At 28.1% G+C, this 21,126-nt stretch overlaps 1 protein-coding gene across 1 annotated transcript in view; it reads right to left on the reverse strand.

The window, feature by feature from the left end:
- The window catches only part of LOC136797244 (filamin-B-like), a 134,894-nt gene that overhangs the window by 41,377 nt on the left and 72,391 nt on the right, over nt 1-21,126 (reverse strand). The window contains exon 2 of the mRNA XM_067053265.1: nt 4,911-5,035. Coding sequence (XP_066909366.1) covers nt 4,911-5,035 — 125 coding nt within the window. The remainder of the gene's footprint in view (nt 1-4,910; nt 5,036-21,126) is intronic.

A 21,126-nucleotide genomic window follows, 5' to 3' on the forward strand; every position in this document is an offset into this window, starting at 1 on the left:
CTTAAGAAAAACTGCTGAGATAATTATCCAAGGTCAATAAAACACATAAAAAATAACACTATAGTTATATGAAAAAAAAATTAAAATATGGAATATATAATACAAAATTATTCCTAAAATTTATATATTTATTTTTTGATGGAGGAAATGAAGTCTCTCACTTCTCTCTATACATCAATGGCCTTTAACGTATTTTTAAGATCAAAAACTGATTGGAAAGCTAAGATAAGTAATTTAATCAAAATACTTTCATGAGTCATCGGTTTAGCATTACCAACTACCTAACAGAAATAAAACAGGTTTTGAAGCCCAAAAAAAAAATATGATATTCAAGTCTGAATGGTCCTGACAATTGTTCGCTGATTCAACAAATATCCGAGGAAGACTAAAAAGTGCTAAACTTAAAAAAAAAAGTGCTCAACCTTAATCACGGGTTGAATTGGGCTTTACATGAATAGATCGACAATGGGATTTTTTATTTCTTTTGGAGAGTATGCCATAGTCACTCTTGAAGACTAAGAATCTCTTAGAATATCTAAGTTCCTTTTTAGATTGAAAAATTTGCTTAAAAAAAAAATCGATGTTACAATTCAACAGTGCAATATCTCAAAAAATATTTAATTTGAGATATAAGAGGGGGTAAGATGTATACGGTTCAAAACTGTAATATCTCGAAATATTTTTAACTTACATTTTAAGACCTATTAACAACGATTTTATGTTTTAATGTATAGATCTTATCCTTATTACTAATATTATATGCATATCTCAAAATAACCATGTTACACTGTTGAGCTTGGACATCAAAATAATTACTCATTTATATGTTTATTTATGATAGGTATATATCATGAAAAGAAGAACACAAATGACAAAAACCTGATTAGAATTGCACTTAGTTAATTTTTAACAGTTGTGAGGTTCGAACAGAGTTCTAGTTTTCATCGAGAATAGTAAACAGTTCTAAAGGGTTAGTTGAAAGCCAGTAGCCAATCTCTAAAATATTATTATCCTAAAAATAAGGTTAGATGATGATGAAAATGATTCTCTTATAATGGTTAGAGAGATTTTATAACTGTAGGACAAGATACGGAAATAATTGTCTTATTTTTTTCCTATCAAACATCATGTTAAAGACTTACAAAGAAACTAGTCAATCAATTTAATGAATATGAAATTTAAATACTAATCTGGGAGGTACAAGCGACATTATATTAGTAGCTAAAGTTTAATCACTCACCATTAAGATTTTAAAAACCAAACGCCACGGAAGGTCAAGAACCCAGGCACTGAACCATGTTCTTCTTAATTATATTCTCTTGTCCATTTTATTTTTTTTATCATCTATTCAGTTTTTAAATTGTTTAGTAAATTAAAATAAATTGGGAAAATTATGACAAATATGTTTCATACAATAGGCCTGGCTTGAAAACGTAAACACTTAGTTCACCAAAGTGTTAGGTTGCCACATAGTTTACCACTCTAAAAAAAGAATACAAATAAAACCTAATTGCTATGCAATATGAATAATGCTACTCTGCTCATAAGAGCAGACAATTATGCGTCTCGGAAATGTTTAATTAATAGTAGAAAATTTTGCATAAGAAAATGCTAAAGCAACCATTACAGAATGTGAAGCTTCTTAACGGTACCCAACTCTCAACGTACTTCACTAAAAGCTTAATGTGATACCTACAGAGATTTAAAAATAATTATTATTATAACTATTAATGAATTCCTCAATACAATAAAAATAATTTGTGTTTAAATTGTACCATATTCAAAGGAATTTTTTGACATTAAGTCACCAATCACCAAATATTCTAGCCTTGATTCCTGATTCCCACTAATAGTTCTCTACTCAATTCTTCAGTTAAATACGAAATGATATACTTCTAGTATGTTTCAACCTCCTTAGTGAATTTCTATAATACCCAAGCAAAGAAACAAGAAATGAATTCCAATAGTTGTTCCGCCCTTTTTTACTATCTAACTTAGCAACCTTGTTGGATGATTTTCCAACAGATGTTTTAGGGAACACAAGAAATATATAAAGCTTTATCCTTATTTCAAAATAACTTTTGTTTATTATCAATTTAAAACAATGTTGATCCTTTTTTTTCCTCTCAACTTTTATTCTTTAAAATTCCTCTATAAAAATATTTTTTTAAAAAATGTATTATAAGCAAAATAATTAAAAAATGAATGTTAATTAAATTGTATCAAAAATGTAAATTAATGATTAAAAAAATATTGTTATATGATAAGGTGATAACAGAGTCCTAACCTGTTGAAGGTAGGTTCTGTTTTTAACTTGTAAATGTAAATGAAGGAAGGAAAGTGTTTTGTAAAAAAGTTTTAAATTTTATAAAGTTATTATGATATTATTATAATGATTAATTTATTTTAAAGATGTGACAAAGGCAATTAGCCTGCAATTTTAAGATTTAAAAAAGAAATGACATCAACATTGAAGGTGGTGGTATCCTTGAGAATGGCCTGAGGGCCGAAATGTTGGAGAAATTTTAAAGAATAAAAGTTGAGAGGAAAAAAAAAGGATCAAAATTGTTTTAAATTGAATAAACTAAACCACTCTCAAACAAGCATATATAAAAAATAATTAAAATAAATTTTTGTTTCCAGATTTAATTTAGATCATTAATCCTTACGAGTAAACCTTATAACAATATATAAATTAAATATTAATTCGTAATGTGAGAGATAGTTAATTTATATAAACTTTTTTTAATGACGGTCCTAATTTTGTTTTAAATTCATATTAATTATTATTTTCATTTACTTATATAACATATGGAATATAGAGTAAGTGCTGTGTTCACGCTAAACTTCGAATTAGAGCTTTCGATGGAAATACACGTTTTAAGGTTCCCTGTCTCCAAATAAACAAGTCTCGCAAACTGGTCAGTGTGCAAACAGCCATAAGAAAATGAAAATGAAATTTCTTGAGTATGTTTATGTATGGGATGTTACATTAACTTTTTTTAAAATTAAAAACGACCGACCTGAAGTGCCACTTTAGAGAATCGATTTTACACCTTTTTAGAAAAACTATTCCAAAAATTTGTTTATGAAACCCGGTAAACCAATGAAAAATTAAGTGTTATTTTATATGAAATAAGTTTTATTCTCATAGAAACTGTCTAATAACGATGAAATGACAAATTTGAAAAAAGATCTTCCTCTGATGTACATATGATTTCGCTTATTTGAAATGAATAACCATTTCCAATTGCAAGCAATAATAAACAATAAATAAATACATAATATATATTAAAAAAAAATTGTTAGATACTAAAGGAGAAAAAAGGAAGTAGAGTACGAATCCAAAAAACCGAGAGACGAATCTCTTTCGATCGCATTCATAAATACACGGCTTCCTTATCATTTGTTAAACTGTTACATTCTTCTTCGGATCAAAGTAATATATTTTATTTTTAAGATTTTTTTTTAAATACGATTTTTTGTAGCATGTAAAAAATGCGCATACCACACCAGATTTTTTTATATAAATATATATTCATACATATTATATTAAAAAAATCTATAAATCTAAAACATCATACTTCTCACCATTTTTAATAATAAATATCCAAGTCATGAACTTCATCGTTTATTATTTGTTTTATCTATCAATAATTTAATATTTTTTGCCCTTTTTAGCATAGTTAATATGTTACGTTTATACTTCTAATTGTATATATTTAAAGATAAATTTTAAAAAGCTAATAGTAATAAAGAGAGAATAGGAAAAGTAAAAGCAAATTTATAAATCCTATTACTGAATTTTTCTTAAAAATAAATATAAAATGTAAATTGTTCATTTGCTTATAAATTATACTTACTGTTCTGATAAATATTGATATTGATGTTAACATTTATTATATCTTTTATAATGTTAATTTCACTCTTATTAAGTGAATTAGAAAATAAATGTATTTTTTTTTTTTTTATGATTTATTTATTGTTATTTACAACTGTATGCATATATACACATCAACTAAATCTGCTGTAAGTGATATTATAACATGATACAAACATGTGGAGAATCTACCCATTGATAGAACTCCAAAAACATTTCTAAAGAAGATCTCGAGGCCATCTTCTTTTCAGACGCCTAGTAGGATTATTAGGTAGTGAAGGAGAAGCCAGGTTAGAAACGAGTTGGTTTGGGTGGTTGGGAAGTTTATTATGGAAGGATTGGTATCTGGTTCTGGCCAAATCGGCAACATAGGGGACATTGAGGTCCTGATGGATGATTTGATTTGTGACAAAGTAAGGAGCATTAAGGATTTTACGAAGGATTTTGGACTGTAAGGATTGGATTCGAGAGGAATTAGATTGTTTAGTGGAGCCCCATAGCTCAACTCCGTATGTCCAGATAGGCCTTATAACAGTCATGTAGATCAGTCTTTTGTAATGGATTGGAAGTTTGGACCGTTTGTCTAGTAAATGTTGTAATAGTCGGAATCGACGAGCAGTTTCCTGTCTTTTCAGTCTTGTTTGAGGATTCCATGTCAGTCGTTTGTCCAGATTTAGTCCTAAGTAACGGATCTGTTCAACAGGAATAAGTGGGGTATTATTAAAAGATACCGTGGGGCAAGGCGAAGGTTTACGACGGAAAATGTAATTTTAATTTATACTGAACGATATTGTTATTTATTATGTTAATTTGATATTTTAACAGTTACTTTTAGTTAAGTTTTAATTAATTACAATTAACAATTAAATTTTAATAAATGTATATATTTATTTTGAGAAACATAATTGAGTGTAGAATTAAAATAATTAAAGAAATTAATTTTAACGCTAGTCTTATTGTAACGTATTCATTATGAAAGAGTACTATTTACATAAATATTTGAATTATAAATTTGTTAAATATAACTTACCCTCAGCCATGAGAGCATCGACTTCTTTGGTGGAAATTTCGACCTTCCGATTTGGTAGCGTACGATGAGCGACCAAATGAGACCAAGTATGAGCTTTAAATTGCCGTTGACTATATCTGTGTTTCCTGAAAAGTAAGAAATAAGACTTAGTTTAAATGAATAAACAATATATATTTATAAATTAATTATGAAAAAGAATCCACCGAGATGAATCATTCGAAACGACGTTAATCAATCTTCCTCCTTTTAAGGGAAAAATAGAATTATGCTAAGATCATTACAAAGAAAAATAATGATAGAATATATCTAATTTGATAACACTGGTCACCAGAAATTTTATGTCTTTGTTTTAGATGTAAAATTATGATTACTTCCACGTAACTAATAAAAAAAAAAGTGTTCTATATTTAAATAAATTTTAGTTGTGAAGAAACTAGAACGTTATGTTTGATTTTAAGCATAATTCACGTTATTTTCTCTCAATAATTCCTACCACAATATTTTGCATTTCCTTTTTTAAAAAGACAAAATAGGAGTGTAAATGTGACTAGAGATTCTTTCATTTTTATCATTATTTAATTTAATTTATTTTTTCATGCACATAGTTTGATTATGTTCATTTTTTTTCTTCTGTTTGTATATATTTTAAGAGAGATTTTATTTATTTTTATGTACCTTTTTTTATAGCTTTTTTTTTAATTAATAAAAATCTTTTATTTTTAATTTTTTTTCATTTTTATTTTTGTATGAATGTGATCACTCATCACTATTACCCATTAGCGACAACTGTTTGGCAGATTATAATATCTATCAATAAATAAAGTTAAAAAGATAAAATTTACTTAATAATTTAAAATCAAATTAAGCTCTGTACTTTTCTTTACTTCGTTACTTTCCAAGATACATCTTCAAACACTGACTATTTTCCTAAGTCAAATATTGTCCAGTTTTTTCAAAATGTCGTCAATTATATTCGGTTTACGACAACAATTGATTAGAAAGAATTTTAATGACTTTTATTTTAGTCGATAAGAGATTTTTTTGGCTCAATACTTACCTACCCTAAAGTATTGACAGGTGGAATTTGAGAGAAAAATTTCATGACATTTTTGAACACAATTTTCAAGTTGTAATTTTTTGATATTTATTAAGTTGTAATAAAAATTATTAATAACCTAATGAAAACTAAGAGTATAAAAAAACAAGAAGTTACTGTACTGAAAACTTAATCTATCGAATTAATAATTATTAAATAATAATAAAATGTTTATTATTAGATAAATTCCTTTAATTACTTCTTTACAAAACTTAATGTCTTTGTCCTTCACTAATATATTTATTCTGTATACCAGAACTTACTAAAGAAATTATAATTAAAAATTGAAAATTCGTTTTGAATTTATATCTATCAAATTTAGCCTAAAAATCTGTTATTGGCTGAAATGAAACCTAATTATATTTGTTCGTCGCATAGAACGAACAAATTTTTGGGTATTTCATAAAATAAGAGGGAATTTACGACAGTTGTGAATTTTGTGGGAAAAATGGTCAATGTTTGAAGAACTGTATCATGAAAAGTAATTATCACTCGGAGTTAATTTTTTTCTGAATTTGTAGTGAATCGTATTGTATTCTGTTTTACAGAGAATAATACAAAACGTTATTCTATTAAGTAAGTTGTTTTGTAGTTATTTTCGTAATATATGAAAAAAGTACGCTAATTTCGATCGAAATTCGAAATATCGTTATAGTTTCAACAAAAGCAAATTTTATAAAGGACAAATGAAGTTTTTGGATATTATTCGATATTTCATTTTTTTTTTTTTTTTTTTTGTCTACCTGTGTGATATTTATTTATCTTTTATATCAAAAAGTTGGTATAGTTCTTTCATCTATTACGTCTATGCATACAAAAGAAGTTTTATAGTACACCGCTCTTCCTATAAAAGAAATCGTACACGGTTTTTTCGTAACAAGCAAGTAGATTTCTCTAAAGGCAGTGAGATAGTACAGTTTATTTCGATGTAGTCTTCACCGGGTAAAAACTATCGTCTGAAAGAAAAGAGTTGTTCCTCCTGCAACAAAAAAAAATCGGAGAAACTCGTACAGATGCTGTACTGAAGATCTGATTACAGATGAATGAAACGTATAAGGTCCGGTTCTTATGAAGAAAAACCTTTGGAAGATAGTGAAGAAGATGGAGAAATTAAAACTTAATTTTTTTTTATATATCTACTTTTAGTTATAGTATTTATACACTAAGGAAAAAAAAATCAAGCAATAAATGTGAAAGTATAAGCAAAATATACCATATATTATTTTTATGACAAAAAAAAAACAACAATAAAGGCCAATCAAAACAAGTAATTGACATCTATAAATCTAACAGAGTAGATTTCCATAGGCACAGTAAACATTACCAACTACACAATAGTTGGGAACAAAAAGGATCAAACAATAGCCATTTTTCAAGGACACAGATAATAATATTCTATGAGCAAGACGGGGAAAACTGCCAGGACATCGACGAACAATAGTGGGTGTAGTTGACCTCATGAGTGGCAAAAGACAAAAACTGTTCGATAGAAGAAGAAAACACGTAGCGATTTAGAAAATGTTGAGATTATTTATATAAGTATTGGATATACGAGATCTGGGACTATCGTTACGAAATCGAACATTTCGTAAAGTTTTTTAAAAATAATTATAGGGATATTAGAAAATTAGTTAATTAGCTTTCTTATAATTAATTTATTAACAAAAGTTATTATTAAATTCCAAAGAAAGCCTTTAGTATCTTGAATAGCAATAACTCCATTAACTACTAGAGAACGCTTTGCCTATTCAACCGTCATAGATAAGTACTACAAAAATTACACTCAAAGTGCGTTTACACCAAAATATTATAAACATTTGTATATGTTATAAGTGTGTTTGTTTAAGGCATATCATTTTAATAATTTGTATGCGGATTATTTCACCAAAAGTATATTTTTTCAATATAATTTGTCTTACGAACTGTGGGGTATTTGACCTGAAAAGCAGCCCAAAATTTTTTTCTTGACTCCAACTCATATATGGTATTTTAATTGATCCAGATCATTGGAGTATTGAAAAATGGCTGAATCAGATTCATCGGATATACATGGGTTGCATGATAGAGCATACCATAAATCATATTAAAACTAATTTAAGACATTTAAAAGTCTAAAATAGTTTTGGCCAACTTTTCGGACCAAATACCCCACTGCGAAACGTTTCGACTCTCATGTCCATCAGGAATAACCTTGAATGTATACATACCAAAATTCAAAACTGATTGAGTCCAAAAGTGGACTTTATCAATATTGTCTTACTATTATAACATCGATTTGTGTAGATTCTTAAGGTGAATAAGAAAAAAAAAATGAAGCAGAACACAGATATCAGTCATTGTTCCAAGTAGAGTCAACATTCAAAATTATTTCTGAGATGGCTGGAAAGCCAAATTATTTGCCGGGTCCTACAAATTATATTGAAAAATATGCTATTTATAAAATAATCTGCAATCCAATTATTAATAACATTTTAGTTATTAAAAATCTATATTTTCATGCTTATGCCGGTAAATAGAAAAGTGTTATAAAATCCAGCTATAACTTTTTTTTTATAAACTGCAAACTTTTGTTTATTTATAATATTACAATCTGCCACTAATTTGGGCAATAGGTAATTTTACACTTTCACACTAACAATAATAATACATAAAATAAGTAGATGAATAAAAAATGTATAAATAAAATAATTAAATAAAAAATATAAGAAAAATAATTAAATAAAGTGAATATAATCAAAAGCTATTTTTAACAAAAATTTTAATATATTGCGAATATTTTAATAAAAGCAAAATATTATTAACGTTTTCAACATATCGTTAAAAAATAAATCAAGAAACGCTAACATTCATGTTAGATATAGTTATTATGTTAATAGCAGGTGTTCTACTGTTCACTCAAAATACAGACTAGAGGAATTTTATCATCATGAATTATTAGATAAAAAAGTAGTTAAATTGGAAAAATTAAATCATTTTCAAGATCATAATTTTTAAATGCAACGAGCTCATGACCTAATCACACAATACAACAGAAGAATTTCAAGGCAACCGCAGAATATTTGGGATTCGTCTGCATTGCTAATTTGTTAGAAGCCATATTCTGCGATTTCCTTCTAAACTGAATTCTACAATATAACCTTCCCGAAGAACACCTTAACCCTCTGGTTACTACAAATGTTTTTCAAAGGACCTCTTCTAAAATTAATAAAATGACAAAAATCTTGGTTTTCTCTGGTACATAGCTACTTACTGATGACTAGGTGTATCAATCAGATACAGGCCGTCTTTGATTAAAATTAAAATAGTTAACTAAAATTTAGCAGAACATTATCTAAGATTTCATTGGATTTTATGAGCTCGTTTTAAACAGAAAAGAACCTATTGTACTATTAAGTATTATAGGGATTTTGAACTTTACCCTAAATCATCTGTAAAACGGATGAAGTCATAAAAAAAAAATACATAAATAAGATTTATAATTTAATTTTCCAAGTTATATTAAAAAATTGGTCAGAAAAAAATAAAATAGAAAAAAATGAAAATTTGAAATATTGCAACCTCTTTGGATTTTACAACTTAAATTTTCTTATTGTAAGACAGCCATTTTCAGTAATTTCAACCGTGTTTATGGATTAATAAAAGTAGTATGGCCTGACTTACGCGATAGTCTAAGGGCAATGATGAATGTATCTCCGTAATGAGATTGCAACATATGAAATCTAACGGACCGCTTATGGTGGTCCGTAGACTACTTGTTTGACAAGCATTGCTTCAGCCTTTAAAACTAAAAACATAATCAAAAGACTAATGTTTAATATCAATAAATTTATTAAAAAAGTGTATTATAGCAATGTCTTTTACCACTCACCAGTTTCCCCATCGAGAGACAGCCTCCATCTGAGGTTGCACAAGACAGTAGGGGGGCAAATTCAGGAAGTATAGGATAACGCATTTTTTTATAAAGATTATTAAAGTTTTCGGTCCGCGATACTTCACAGCTAACTGATTAGAGAGTATTAGTGCCGGTTGTTTTTATAAAAGTAAAAGGGATTGCCGTCTGCACCGAGTTAGTGATGAGGTAAAGCAGCTATTAACCTTTTACTAAACTTATTAAAAGTTTTATTTATTTTTATTATATGGAATATGGAGGGGGAGCGGGAGAACTGATGTAATATAACAAAAAATTGAGTTACTAGAACAAAAACACTATATTCACGTGAGGTCAAACTTAAAAAAAAAAATCTGTTTTAAAGTATGTTTAAAATCATTTCAAAAAATACTTACAAAATCCTTGAAAAACTCATTTTGAAACGCCATGTACCCCATCCTTGATTCTAATCATATTATACCAGATCACCAGTTTGAATTCCTAACATCCTACTCCACTATCCAACAATGCCATCGTGTGGTGGACGTTGTCTCTTCTTCTTTAGAGCGCGGAATGTACTGCGCGGGAGTCTTTCGATCTAGAACAGGCTTTTGATCAAGTCTGGCACCTGGGACTGCTTTACAAACTCCCTAAATTGCTACCTCCTACATACTTTCTCATTATCCGTTCCTTCCTCACTGCTAGATTATTCAAAGTAAACCACAATGGCTCCTATTCATCCCTCTTCTCTCAGTCTCAACTGGTGTTCCTCAAGGTAGTATACTCGGTCCCATTTTCTACACAGCCTCTAACTCTCTATACGGTTAACATCCCAACCAATGCTAACATTATCCTCACTACTTACACTGATAACACGTGTGTGCTCGCAGTTAATAATAACCCTTTAATTGCATCCCAAACTCTCCATTCCCATATCACAACCTCGAAGAATGGTGTCGTAAATGGATATTTGAACAAAATAGTGTATAAGTCATTTATTTTTATCTTTGACATTTCGGGAATAGAATTTATTTACTTTTTTTTAAATATGGCTTTCTATAATTATATGAAATAAATTCATTGGATTTCTGATTATTTAACAAAAAAATAGGAAATAAACAATAAGTAATTGAAACATGCAAGAAAAAGTAAATTAAATACTACTGTGTTTATTTTTGACCTGAAGGATAAAAGGTAAGCAAAATTGAAGGTCAGATTTTGAAACTCATATTAATTGTTGTCAGATCATCTGCACATTAAAACACTTCTTTTTTATAATTTTTTTTTATAAAAACCGCATTTTTAGGAGCCGCCATATCTTTTGTTCTTCTCGCAATCATGGTTTTCAGATCCTTGTTTTTCCCTCGTGGTCTGCATATACTAGATGTACCCTCTCGTTTCACAAGCGTTCAATTAAATTATACATGCATGTTTCATACATATGAATACATGACCAAATGTATCAGATGTTGAAAAAAAAAAGTTCAAACACTAATATTGACGTAAAAAATCTTCAATTTATTATTGTTTTAGTACTGTGTAAATACAAAATATAATATGATATCATTATATAGCAATATTTATTCATTTATTCAACTCAGTTTCACCAAAAAACATGGAAACAAATTGCAGTAAACAATAGTAGCACAAAGTTGTATACAATGACAGATATTAATAACTAGATACTACGGTAATTAACCCCATAAAATATAAAATAACCATTAGAATTGTCATCTATAAAATGTTTATGACATAATAGTTTCATTTCTTAAAGAAATATACAGAGAACAGGCATGAAGTAAAATAAATAGTAATGAACTTTCACATGTTCACCCTTATTTGTGCTTCCTCACTACTAAAGATAGTAACAAATAATTCAATTCGTTATTATTATATCTTATAAGATACAATACAGAACAGACTGAATAAGTAGTTAGTATTACAGTACTAAAGTTTTTCTTACTAATCTTATATTATTGTAATTTAACAAAGTGTGCTATGTGGGGATTTTTGCAGAATAAATAAATAAATAAAGTATCATAAGGTACAGTGCAGTATATCTATACAACTTTTTTTTTTTCTAAAATCACTTAAATGAATGTCACAAATAACAAAAGTGTCTGATTTACTGAACAAACTATCTCTTATAAAAAATTTCGCATAAATCGAAACAGATCAAAACAAGATGTCGAATAAAGTGTTATATTGTATTTCTTTTTTCAATAAATTATAAAAGATTGCATCAGAACTGGTCCATTACAGATGCAAAAATGAACAGGTAACATTACCCTGCCCTGACGTAACAACATGCTTTGAGAGCTATTGCTAGAAAAGAAAAGCAGTTGGCACCTTAGTGGGCTAGAGAGAGTGGAGGGTCATCCACCTCTTCGGCCAAGGTCGGCTGTCTTCAAGCCTGGTGCTTTATGTGAGCCGAGGCTCTTGGCTCGTCATTAGCGGGCGTAATACCAGCAGTGATTTACATCAAGGAAAGAAGCGTAAAAAATAACAACTAAGGAGGGCGGTAAAATGGTATAAGTCAGAAATAGGTAATGCATTTAATAAGCTAAGGAAAATTCACAGTTCGTCATAGTGGGTGTTATATTTTTTGAGAAAAGATTAAAATAAATATTCATGAATGGCTATGATAAAAATGTAGCTTACAAATGAATATATCTTTAATATAGTCTAATCAAATAAGAAGTTAACCCAGAAATAATTGTACAATAATTTATTTCAATTGATTTTGATGCATAACTGTTTGAATAAGTTTATCGCTCTCTGTGGATGTTACTAATTTTTCATACTACAAATAACTTTTTATGTTTATAAATTAGTACAATTTGAAGGATAAAGTGCGTGTAATTTGGCATATAATAAGTATAAATAATCTTAGATTTTAATGGAAATATATTTTTAGCCAAAATCTGCCAAAGCAGTGCAGTCTATTTAGATACAGGTCAAGAAACTCATTTATAACGAATGGAGTTTTTTTTTTTTTTATTGAATTTCTTATATCTAATTTGGTAAAAACCCAATTCAATGTTTCCACTTTTTTTCTATTATTCGACAATTTTTTTATGTTTTGTATGTGATGGATCGAACCTAATATTTTATTTTACTTTTATAGCTCTCCAACTACCATAAGTATGAATAGCATTGAGTTCATGCAGGAAAAAAATAAAGTCTACAGAATCGGAAATTTTTCCTGGCATTTTATGTTATAGATATCAATGAACATATTCGGTTCCGAATCTGTCGGTCCGTAGATGAACTTATGTTCATGAATAGGAATGGTCGATCAGTCATTAATTGGTCTTCGTGATTTTACAAGAATTGTGCGGGTTGGTATCTAGATAGTACCATATCGATTCTATTAGAATAAATCGACTAATTTCGCTTAAAGTTGTACAAATGTATTTTCCTTAAAACACATATCCAAGATGGTTCCCAGGGAAATCAGCGTTGACTATTTACAAAATGCACATGCATGCAAAGTACAACTGTCCACACTATACTAAGTTAGATGATTTTGGTTTTGTATTGTAGAGGATTCTATCATGTTTCAAATGAGTGGCCATAGCTTTCCTGGATATAAAAAGTTTTCGTGCAATTCAAAAAATTAAATAGTTTAATAAAAATTCTCTTTATCTTAAACAAGTTATGTGTATTTTAACAAGGTTGACAACAATAGATGTTATTGTATTTTAAATGTGGACTAATAAGGAGAATAGTTATGTCGTATAAATATAATTATATCTATATACTTTTTTTTATTGATTGAAATTTACAACTAGATAAAAAAAATACAATATGCAAATGTGATAAATGTTTTAGAACACATGATAATCCTTAGATTGCCATCCAATGGTGGTACTTCAATCATTACTTTAAATTAAAAGATCCCGTGGCCTTCTTCTTTTCAGACGTCTCGGAGGATTATCATGGATTGTTAAGTATTAGGGATTAAGAACTAATGGGTTTGGGTGGGTAATGATTTGGGAATCGAGGTATATCTATTTCGGGTCTAACGAGAGGGATATTGAGGTCTTTATTTTTATAATTATATAAAATAAAATATATTATGTTATATCTTTATAAACTACTTAAGTCTGGTCCTTTTGAAACTACATTATTGCACATCTATATCGTAAGGTGAACTACAGTAATAATTTCAACTTATTGTCGATATTGAGTTACAGAAGTCAATGAATTCTTACAGAAACGTACAGACCGGCTTCATTAAGAAGATAAAAGAAAAAAAAATCCAAATTATATTATTAATTGACTCATTAAAAATTCCTCTAGTAGATTTATTAAACTAGTCAGGTGTTATAATAGGTCGTTAGTTTTTACTATTATCGGTCCATGCAAAAGCATGTTAATTGAGACATTATCTTAATTAGTCCTAGACCTAAATAGGTAATGGTCTGTTCCTGTAAGTGCCACGATTACATTCTAGTAATAATTTTATAGGTATAATTATTAATATTTTTATGTTTATTAAATGACATTTATGTAAATGCATTTTTTTTACCTTCACTAGAGAAATAAAACATAAGCCCATAGATAGTAAAAAAATCATGTAGAGTGGACTCACTAATTCAAATAGTACAAGAGCCAAAAAAAGGCAGTTATTACATCCCAATTTTAGATTACTTTAATGAAAACTATGTATAATTAGCAGTCAAAATTTATGAGTCTGCCAAGTATAGGTAGGGGGAATAAAAAATGACCTCAGTTTCAAAACGTTTAAAAAAATTATGTTTTCGTTCGAACCTCGAAGCTTCTTTAAAACTATTATCGACACTAGAAAACCAAAGAGAACATCATTTAAAGAAGAGTAAATTTACTAAAATATGAGCCCTAATAGAGCTATTTACAATCAACAGTTTTCGAGATATAAATTTTTAAATAGCAACATTTCATAAAAAATATAAAATAAATGTACTGAATGATCAGTAGTAAGTGACTTTAGTTTGAGAAGTCTATATCTCAAAAACCATTCGACGTACAGATTCTATTAGCAATCAAATTAAAGTTAGTTTAATGGACTATAAAGTAGTTTATGATGTTTATCTTCTTAGGAGTAGATAGTTTCAGAAATATATTTTTTACAACTAGAAATTAACATTTTGAGAATTTATTTTGTATAATATAATAAAATTTACTACTCCTACAAAAATAAACGTAATAAAAAATTTAAATAGCTCAAATTTGAGTGCTGGCGAACATCTGTACGTCAAATGTTTCTTCAGATATATTTTGTCATAGATCAAACTTCGTGTTCGAACAAATATGAATCAATTTATTTTATAAAATATAATGAAAACTACTACTCCTAAGAAGATAAACATCAGAGACTACTATATAGAACATTAAACTAGTATAAGTATATATAATAGTACATTAAAACTTCAATTTGAGAGCTAGTAGACATATACATCGTATGGTTTTTGAGATATAGATTTCTCAAAATAAATTAACTAACTACTGGTATTGCAGTACATTTTTATGAAATGTTGCTTTTGAAAAGGCTATATCTCGAGAACTATTGGACGTAGATTGCTCTATTAGGGTTAATATTTTAGCAAATTGACTCTACTTTAAATAATATTCTCTTAGGTTTTCTATTGTTGTTGGTAGTTTTAAAGATATAGAGCTCCGAATGAAAAAATATTTTTTTTTAACGTTTAAAAACAGCTGCCATTATTTATTCTTCTACCTAAACTTGACAGACTCGTCAATTTTGACAAGTAATAATACATATTTTTCCTTAAAGTAATCAAAAATTGGCGTGAAATAACTGCCTTTTTTTCTTCCGAACGAGAAAAAAGAGATCATGTTATTTATAAAACATATAAATTTAAAAACAAAAATTATATGTAAATGTATTAACATAAAAATATGATTTTAATAATTAGTTATTGTTCAGAAAATTATTATTTAACTATTTAACTATTTTCCAGTGAAAGATTCTGAAATTTTCATTTGCTCGGAACTTGAACTTGACTTGTTTATTAAGAAATAAATAAGGGTTGTGGAGTGTGTTGAAAAGCTAATGAAACGTTACTTGGAAAACAAGTTTTTTGTTAGCACATATATATGTATTTTCTTAAATCTTATAGTTCATTGTTTTTCAAGAGCGTTTGAACTACAATTATACTAAAAATACAAATACGTACAGACAATTAATTTAAGAGAAAAAATGGAGAAAATAAATACGTTTTCACATTTTAATACATATCGTGGATTTTATTTTAAATAAAAAAGATTTGGTAATTTTTTACTAGATTATCTAAGCCCCAGCATTTAAGCTGTTGATAATTTTAGAATGTATGCACATATATATGTACTACATACATAAAATCATAAAATAAAAAATAAAAAAATAAAAAAGTGGTAGTTCAGATTATGGAACGGTTCAAATCATCGTGGATCTACTGTATTTCTAATTTACAACTCTTTAGGCTTTTTTGTTTGTTCTAAAATAAGTTGAGTCAATCCGCCAGTGCTTAGAGCTTATTTTATGTTTGCTAACAAATTTTGTGCTAGATTATGATGGGGTGAAAGGATTTCTTTCAATATCAGTTAAATCGCATGTGATTCAACAGCTTTTGTAAGAGAGCCTTTCACCTCATAATAATCTAAAACAAAAACTGTAAAAGAACAGAAAATATTAAAATCTAAAAAAGATATATAAATAATCTGCTATTTTGTGTTTAGTGTAGGTAAGTTTAGTGGAAAGTTTTTGTCAGATTTTTTTCTCCATTCCCATACCTATTAACCTATTAAAAATGCAGGTTGATCAATTGAAGTATATCGAAAATAGAAATTGAATGCAACGATAAATAATTCAAACATTATTCTTTCGGAAATATTCAGATACACCACTTTGACTTTGGACAATGTCCATCGAACTAAACATTACATTATGAGAACAAAGATTTTATCTATAAATTTAAAGATTGTTGAATAAAGAAGTATTGAGGATTTTCTCCTAGAAAATAAATAAATAAGAAAATTTCACGTACTATTTTTTATATATATCATATTATATCATTATATTATATAATATATTATATTATACATTATATTATTTTATTAAGTGCATAGAATGCAACAACAAGCTCCATTTATTTTCATCTCATACAATTTTTCTCCAAAACGGATGTGAAAAAAATACAGTAATTAAGTAATTAATACTTTATTATTGTGAAATATATGAACTCCAGAACTCCATGTGATTTTTTTAGTTTTATCTTATATTTTAAACTAAAGCCGGAAAAGGTACAAGAACAATTCTATCAATTTTTTTTTTTAAACTATTTTTATGTTCAGCTTGGTTTAAATTCTCAGTCGTGAAAAATGACTAATAGAGTCATATTCCAACCAACCAAATTTCACATCTCTTGAGCACTCCTAAGTCCCATAATTAGCTGGAGTTTCTTGAAACACTACAATTAGTCACTGTTTCTTCATATTTTTTTAAAAAAAAGGACTGCTTGTCAGAAATTTTTTTTTAATGAAGGTTTCTTAAGGTATGGACCACGTTAACTGATTATAAAAATGGTTTGTTCACAATCTAACACTTAGGATACTTCATTTAATTGCTTTTTTGCCGGGAAACACTAAAATATTGTATAAACGTTTATAAAAAAATCTACTGAATTTTTCTAAAGTTAAGTTACAGATTTAAAATTTTTCCTAAGCCATTCACTCAAACGTGACTTTGAAAACTTCAATACAATATTTTGAAGTTTCCCGGCAGAACAGCAATAAAATGAAGTGTCTTAATGCTAGTTTGTAACAAAACATTTTTATATTTAGTTCTTATATGTGTTCCGTACCTTAAGCAACCTACTGTTAGGGCCACAGCCTGGTTGCCCAAATTAAGCTAGGTTCTACGGATAGTTAATTTGGTACTTTAAATACTGTCTTTGTAGAGGATAAAAAATAAGAAATAGAAAAATTAAATATTATTGTAAATGGACGAAACAGTAAAAAATGAAATAATACGTGAAAGAGAGAAAGAAAAAAAAAGGAAAATGTGAACATGCACTACAGTATGATTGATAAAATAAAGATTAAACTAAAAGAATATTTAATATAAAAATAAATAATATAGAAAATATAAAATAAAAAAAAATATAAAAGATAGAAAACTACAAGGGAAATGATTAAGTGCTTGATAAAACAGACCATAAAACAACTTAACTTTAGAAAACTTCTTTGAAAAATAAAATGATATTGGAACAATAAAGAAAATGTAATAAGAAAATTAAAGGATACTAATTTGATACATAGAATACTGCAAAATAAGAGCTCTGGAAATCATACATTAATAAATAACAATGGTAGATTTAAACGGTGATAACAAGTTACAATTGTTTTTAATTAATAATGGTACTAACTTATTACTATTACTGTTAACGCCATAATATAATTACGTTGTAAATAATTGTAAGTAGTATTTTTAGTATTTAGTTTTATAGTTTTAGTTATGTAGCTTTATTAGTATTTAATTTAGTTACATTTATTTTTATTTGTATTGATTTATATAGATTTAGTTATTTGAAAAGAAAAATGTGTAATTATATTTGTTTGTAATAATGTGTAATAGAGACAGTTGCTAGGGGTGATCATTGTTGCTAAGATGCGTCACCTAGCTACGGACCGACCATCTTAGTTTTTTACCATGTTTAAATTGAGCCAAATAAATGTTTAATCTGAGCCAGTTTGTTTTTTGTTCATTTTTAAAGCCTTCCAACAAAAAGACATTGTCGATTTGAGGTAGCTTTAACAATTACTATTACTGTCGGGTTATAGAAATAAAAAGATATGATGATAATTGCTTTGGTGGAAAATGTACAGATTGAAATAGATAAATATGCAGATAGGTGGAATTAATAAAGATGATAGATTGAGATGATGAAATAGAACTGAAAATAGGTAAAACAGACTTAAAGTAGGTGAAAATAGGAGACGAAAGAAAAAATAAAAAGATACAATGCATACACTCTACTAGGTAACAGACACTGTTATTTATAATCCAAAGAGGTTGCCAGTGCAGTAGGTAGAAATTATCTCTACTGACAAAACTTACTTTAAAATTTTTATACTATTGTAATATATTTACAGAAATTTAATAATGCGCGATTTAATGTTGGAAGGAGTAAAATGAATGAGAAAAACGTAATTACAGAGAGGAACAGGTGAGTATGGAATTTATAAAATTAAGGTAATGGATCGAAAATTGGCCTGAACAGCTAAATTGAGAAATTTTATTTACGAAAAATCCTTAAAAAAATTATTAAGAAACAGTGACAAATTGTTGTATTTCGACTCGAGCTAATTGTGTGGCGTAGGAATGCTCGAGAGATGTGAAACTTGTTTGGTAGGAGTATCATGTTAGGTTGTAAATATGTGTAAGTATTTAAAAATTAATCTCTCTAAAGACAACATTAATCAACTAAAGACTTATCACAATAAAACATAAAACATTAATTTTACTAAAAATAAAAAAAAAAAAAAAAATACGTTTTAAATATTATTTAGTATTTTTTCCGATTTCATGAGCTAAATTTGATTCATTGCACTTTAAGGCATTTAATTTAGCCAAAATATACCAAGCAGCTGAAAAAAATACATGTATTTCTGCAGACCTGGATAATTTATTAATAATGCTCAACGAAATATGTTGAACAAACTTATATAAATAGAAACATTTCTATTACAGTACAGTAACAAACGGTGCAAATTAATAATAACAATGGGATTGTTTGTAGAATAAATTTATGAAAAGTATACATTAAATATATAAGGAAATAATGTACAACCATATCTAATAAAAAAGGAAGTACAGGTTAAAAATAAATTAATTTTGAATCTATGATAACCGTTTTAGTAAACAAATAAATTACATTTTTTTTTACTAAATGAATTATGGCGAAGGTTATGAGATAAAATAAATAACTCATAACAATAGATAAACAAAATAACCTTATTCAAAGGATATTAATCTCTAATTTATGGAATGGGCGTTCTACAAGAACGGCCTTACTTGAGGTTCCCAACATTACGTAAACAAGCAACGCGTACTTATCTACATAAAATGTGGGTTAGGAATTGCATTTCCAGAGAGGGAACAGAAGAAAACACACTCCCACATGGGATTATGTAAGGACTATTCGGAAGTAAGGAAGCATGAAGAGTCATCTGCTATGATAGATAGGGTGTAGAATAATCTCGTTCGAAGAAGCTATCTAATTACGAAAGCTGCAATCGGGACGAGAAAAAAATACACCACTCACAGCTTTCCTGTAATAGTGACGCATCTAATAAATAAAAAAAGGTTTCGATTTTATTTTGAAATAGACGTAGTCCAAACATAGCTCTTTAGTATTAGGTTACTTTCTTCACTGTTATCGTTCTAAAAACTGTCTCAAAGCTAATGGGCTGTCAAGATCCCGAGGTCATCTTCTTTTCACACGCCTCGAGGGCTTATCAGGGATTGTTAAGGATGAGAGATTAAGACCTAATGGGTTAGGATGGGTAAAGAGTTTGGAATGAAATGACGCATATTTGTTTTGGGCCAAATCTGTAACGAATGAGATGTTAAGGTCTTGGTTATGGAGTTTATTTGTAACGTAATAAGGAGCATCAAGGATTTGACGTAGGATTTTGTATTGTAAGGATTGGATGTGGGAGGAATTTGATGGTTTGGTAGAGCTCCTCAATTCCATATGCCCAAATTGGTTTGATTATCATAGTGTATAATAATTTTTGTAGTGAATAGGAAGTTTAGTGCGTCTGTCAAGAAAGTGTTTTAGCAGATGTACCAAAATTAAAGCAAAGCATCGATATATGGATATATGTGAAAGAGAGAAAAATATTTATTTGACTGCTTTTTAAGCACAAAAAGTAGATTATAAAAGGGTTTTCAAGATACTTGAAATTTCACATTGAAGGAAGTAAATTTTGAAGTTGATTTTGTCAATACACCTAGTTCTCAAAAACCAAGAAATTGCAAATATAAAAGTATATTTTCCGTAAAAATTAAAAAAAAAAAAAAAGAACAGAAATACAATTTTAAAAAGATTTTATATCGGTTATTTTTTCGATCCCAGACGTCCTCAAGGCGTAAATCCCCTAAAACCAAAACAATTATTTGCGGATTTTGTCGATTTCCTCGCAAACGGTGTGGGAAATCTAACAAATTAATATATTCAGAAAATTGAATTTCTTGCAAATAT

The sequence above is a fragment of the Halyomorpha halys genome, unplaced genomic scaffold, assembly GCF_000696795.3.
Source record: "Halyomorpha halys isolate HHAL.00 unplaced genomic scaffold, Hhal_1.1 Scaffold116.1, whole genome shotgun sequence".
Lineage (NCBI taxonomy): Eukaryota > Metazoa > Arthropoda > Insecta > Hemiptera > Pentatomidae > Halyomorpha > Halyomorpha halys.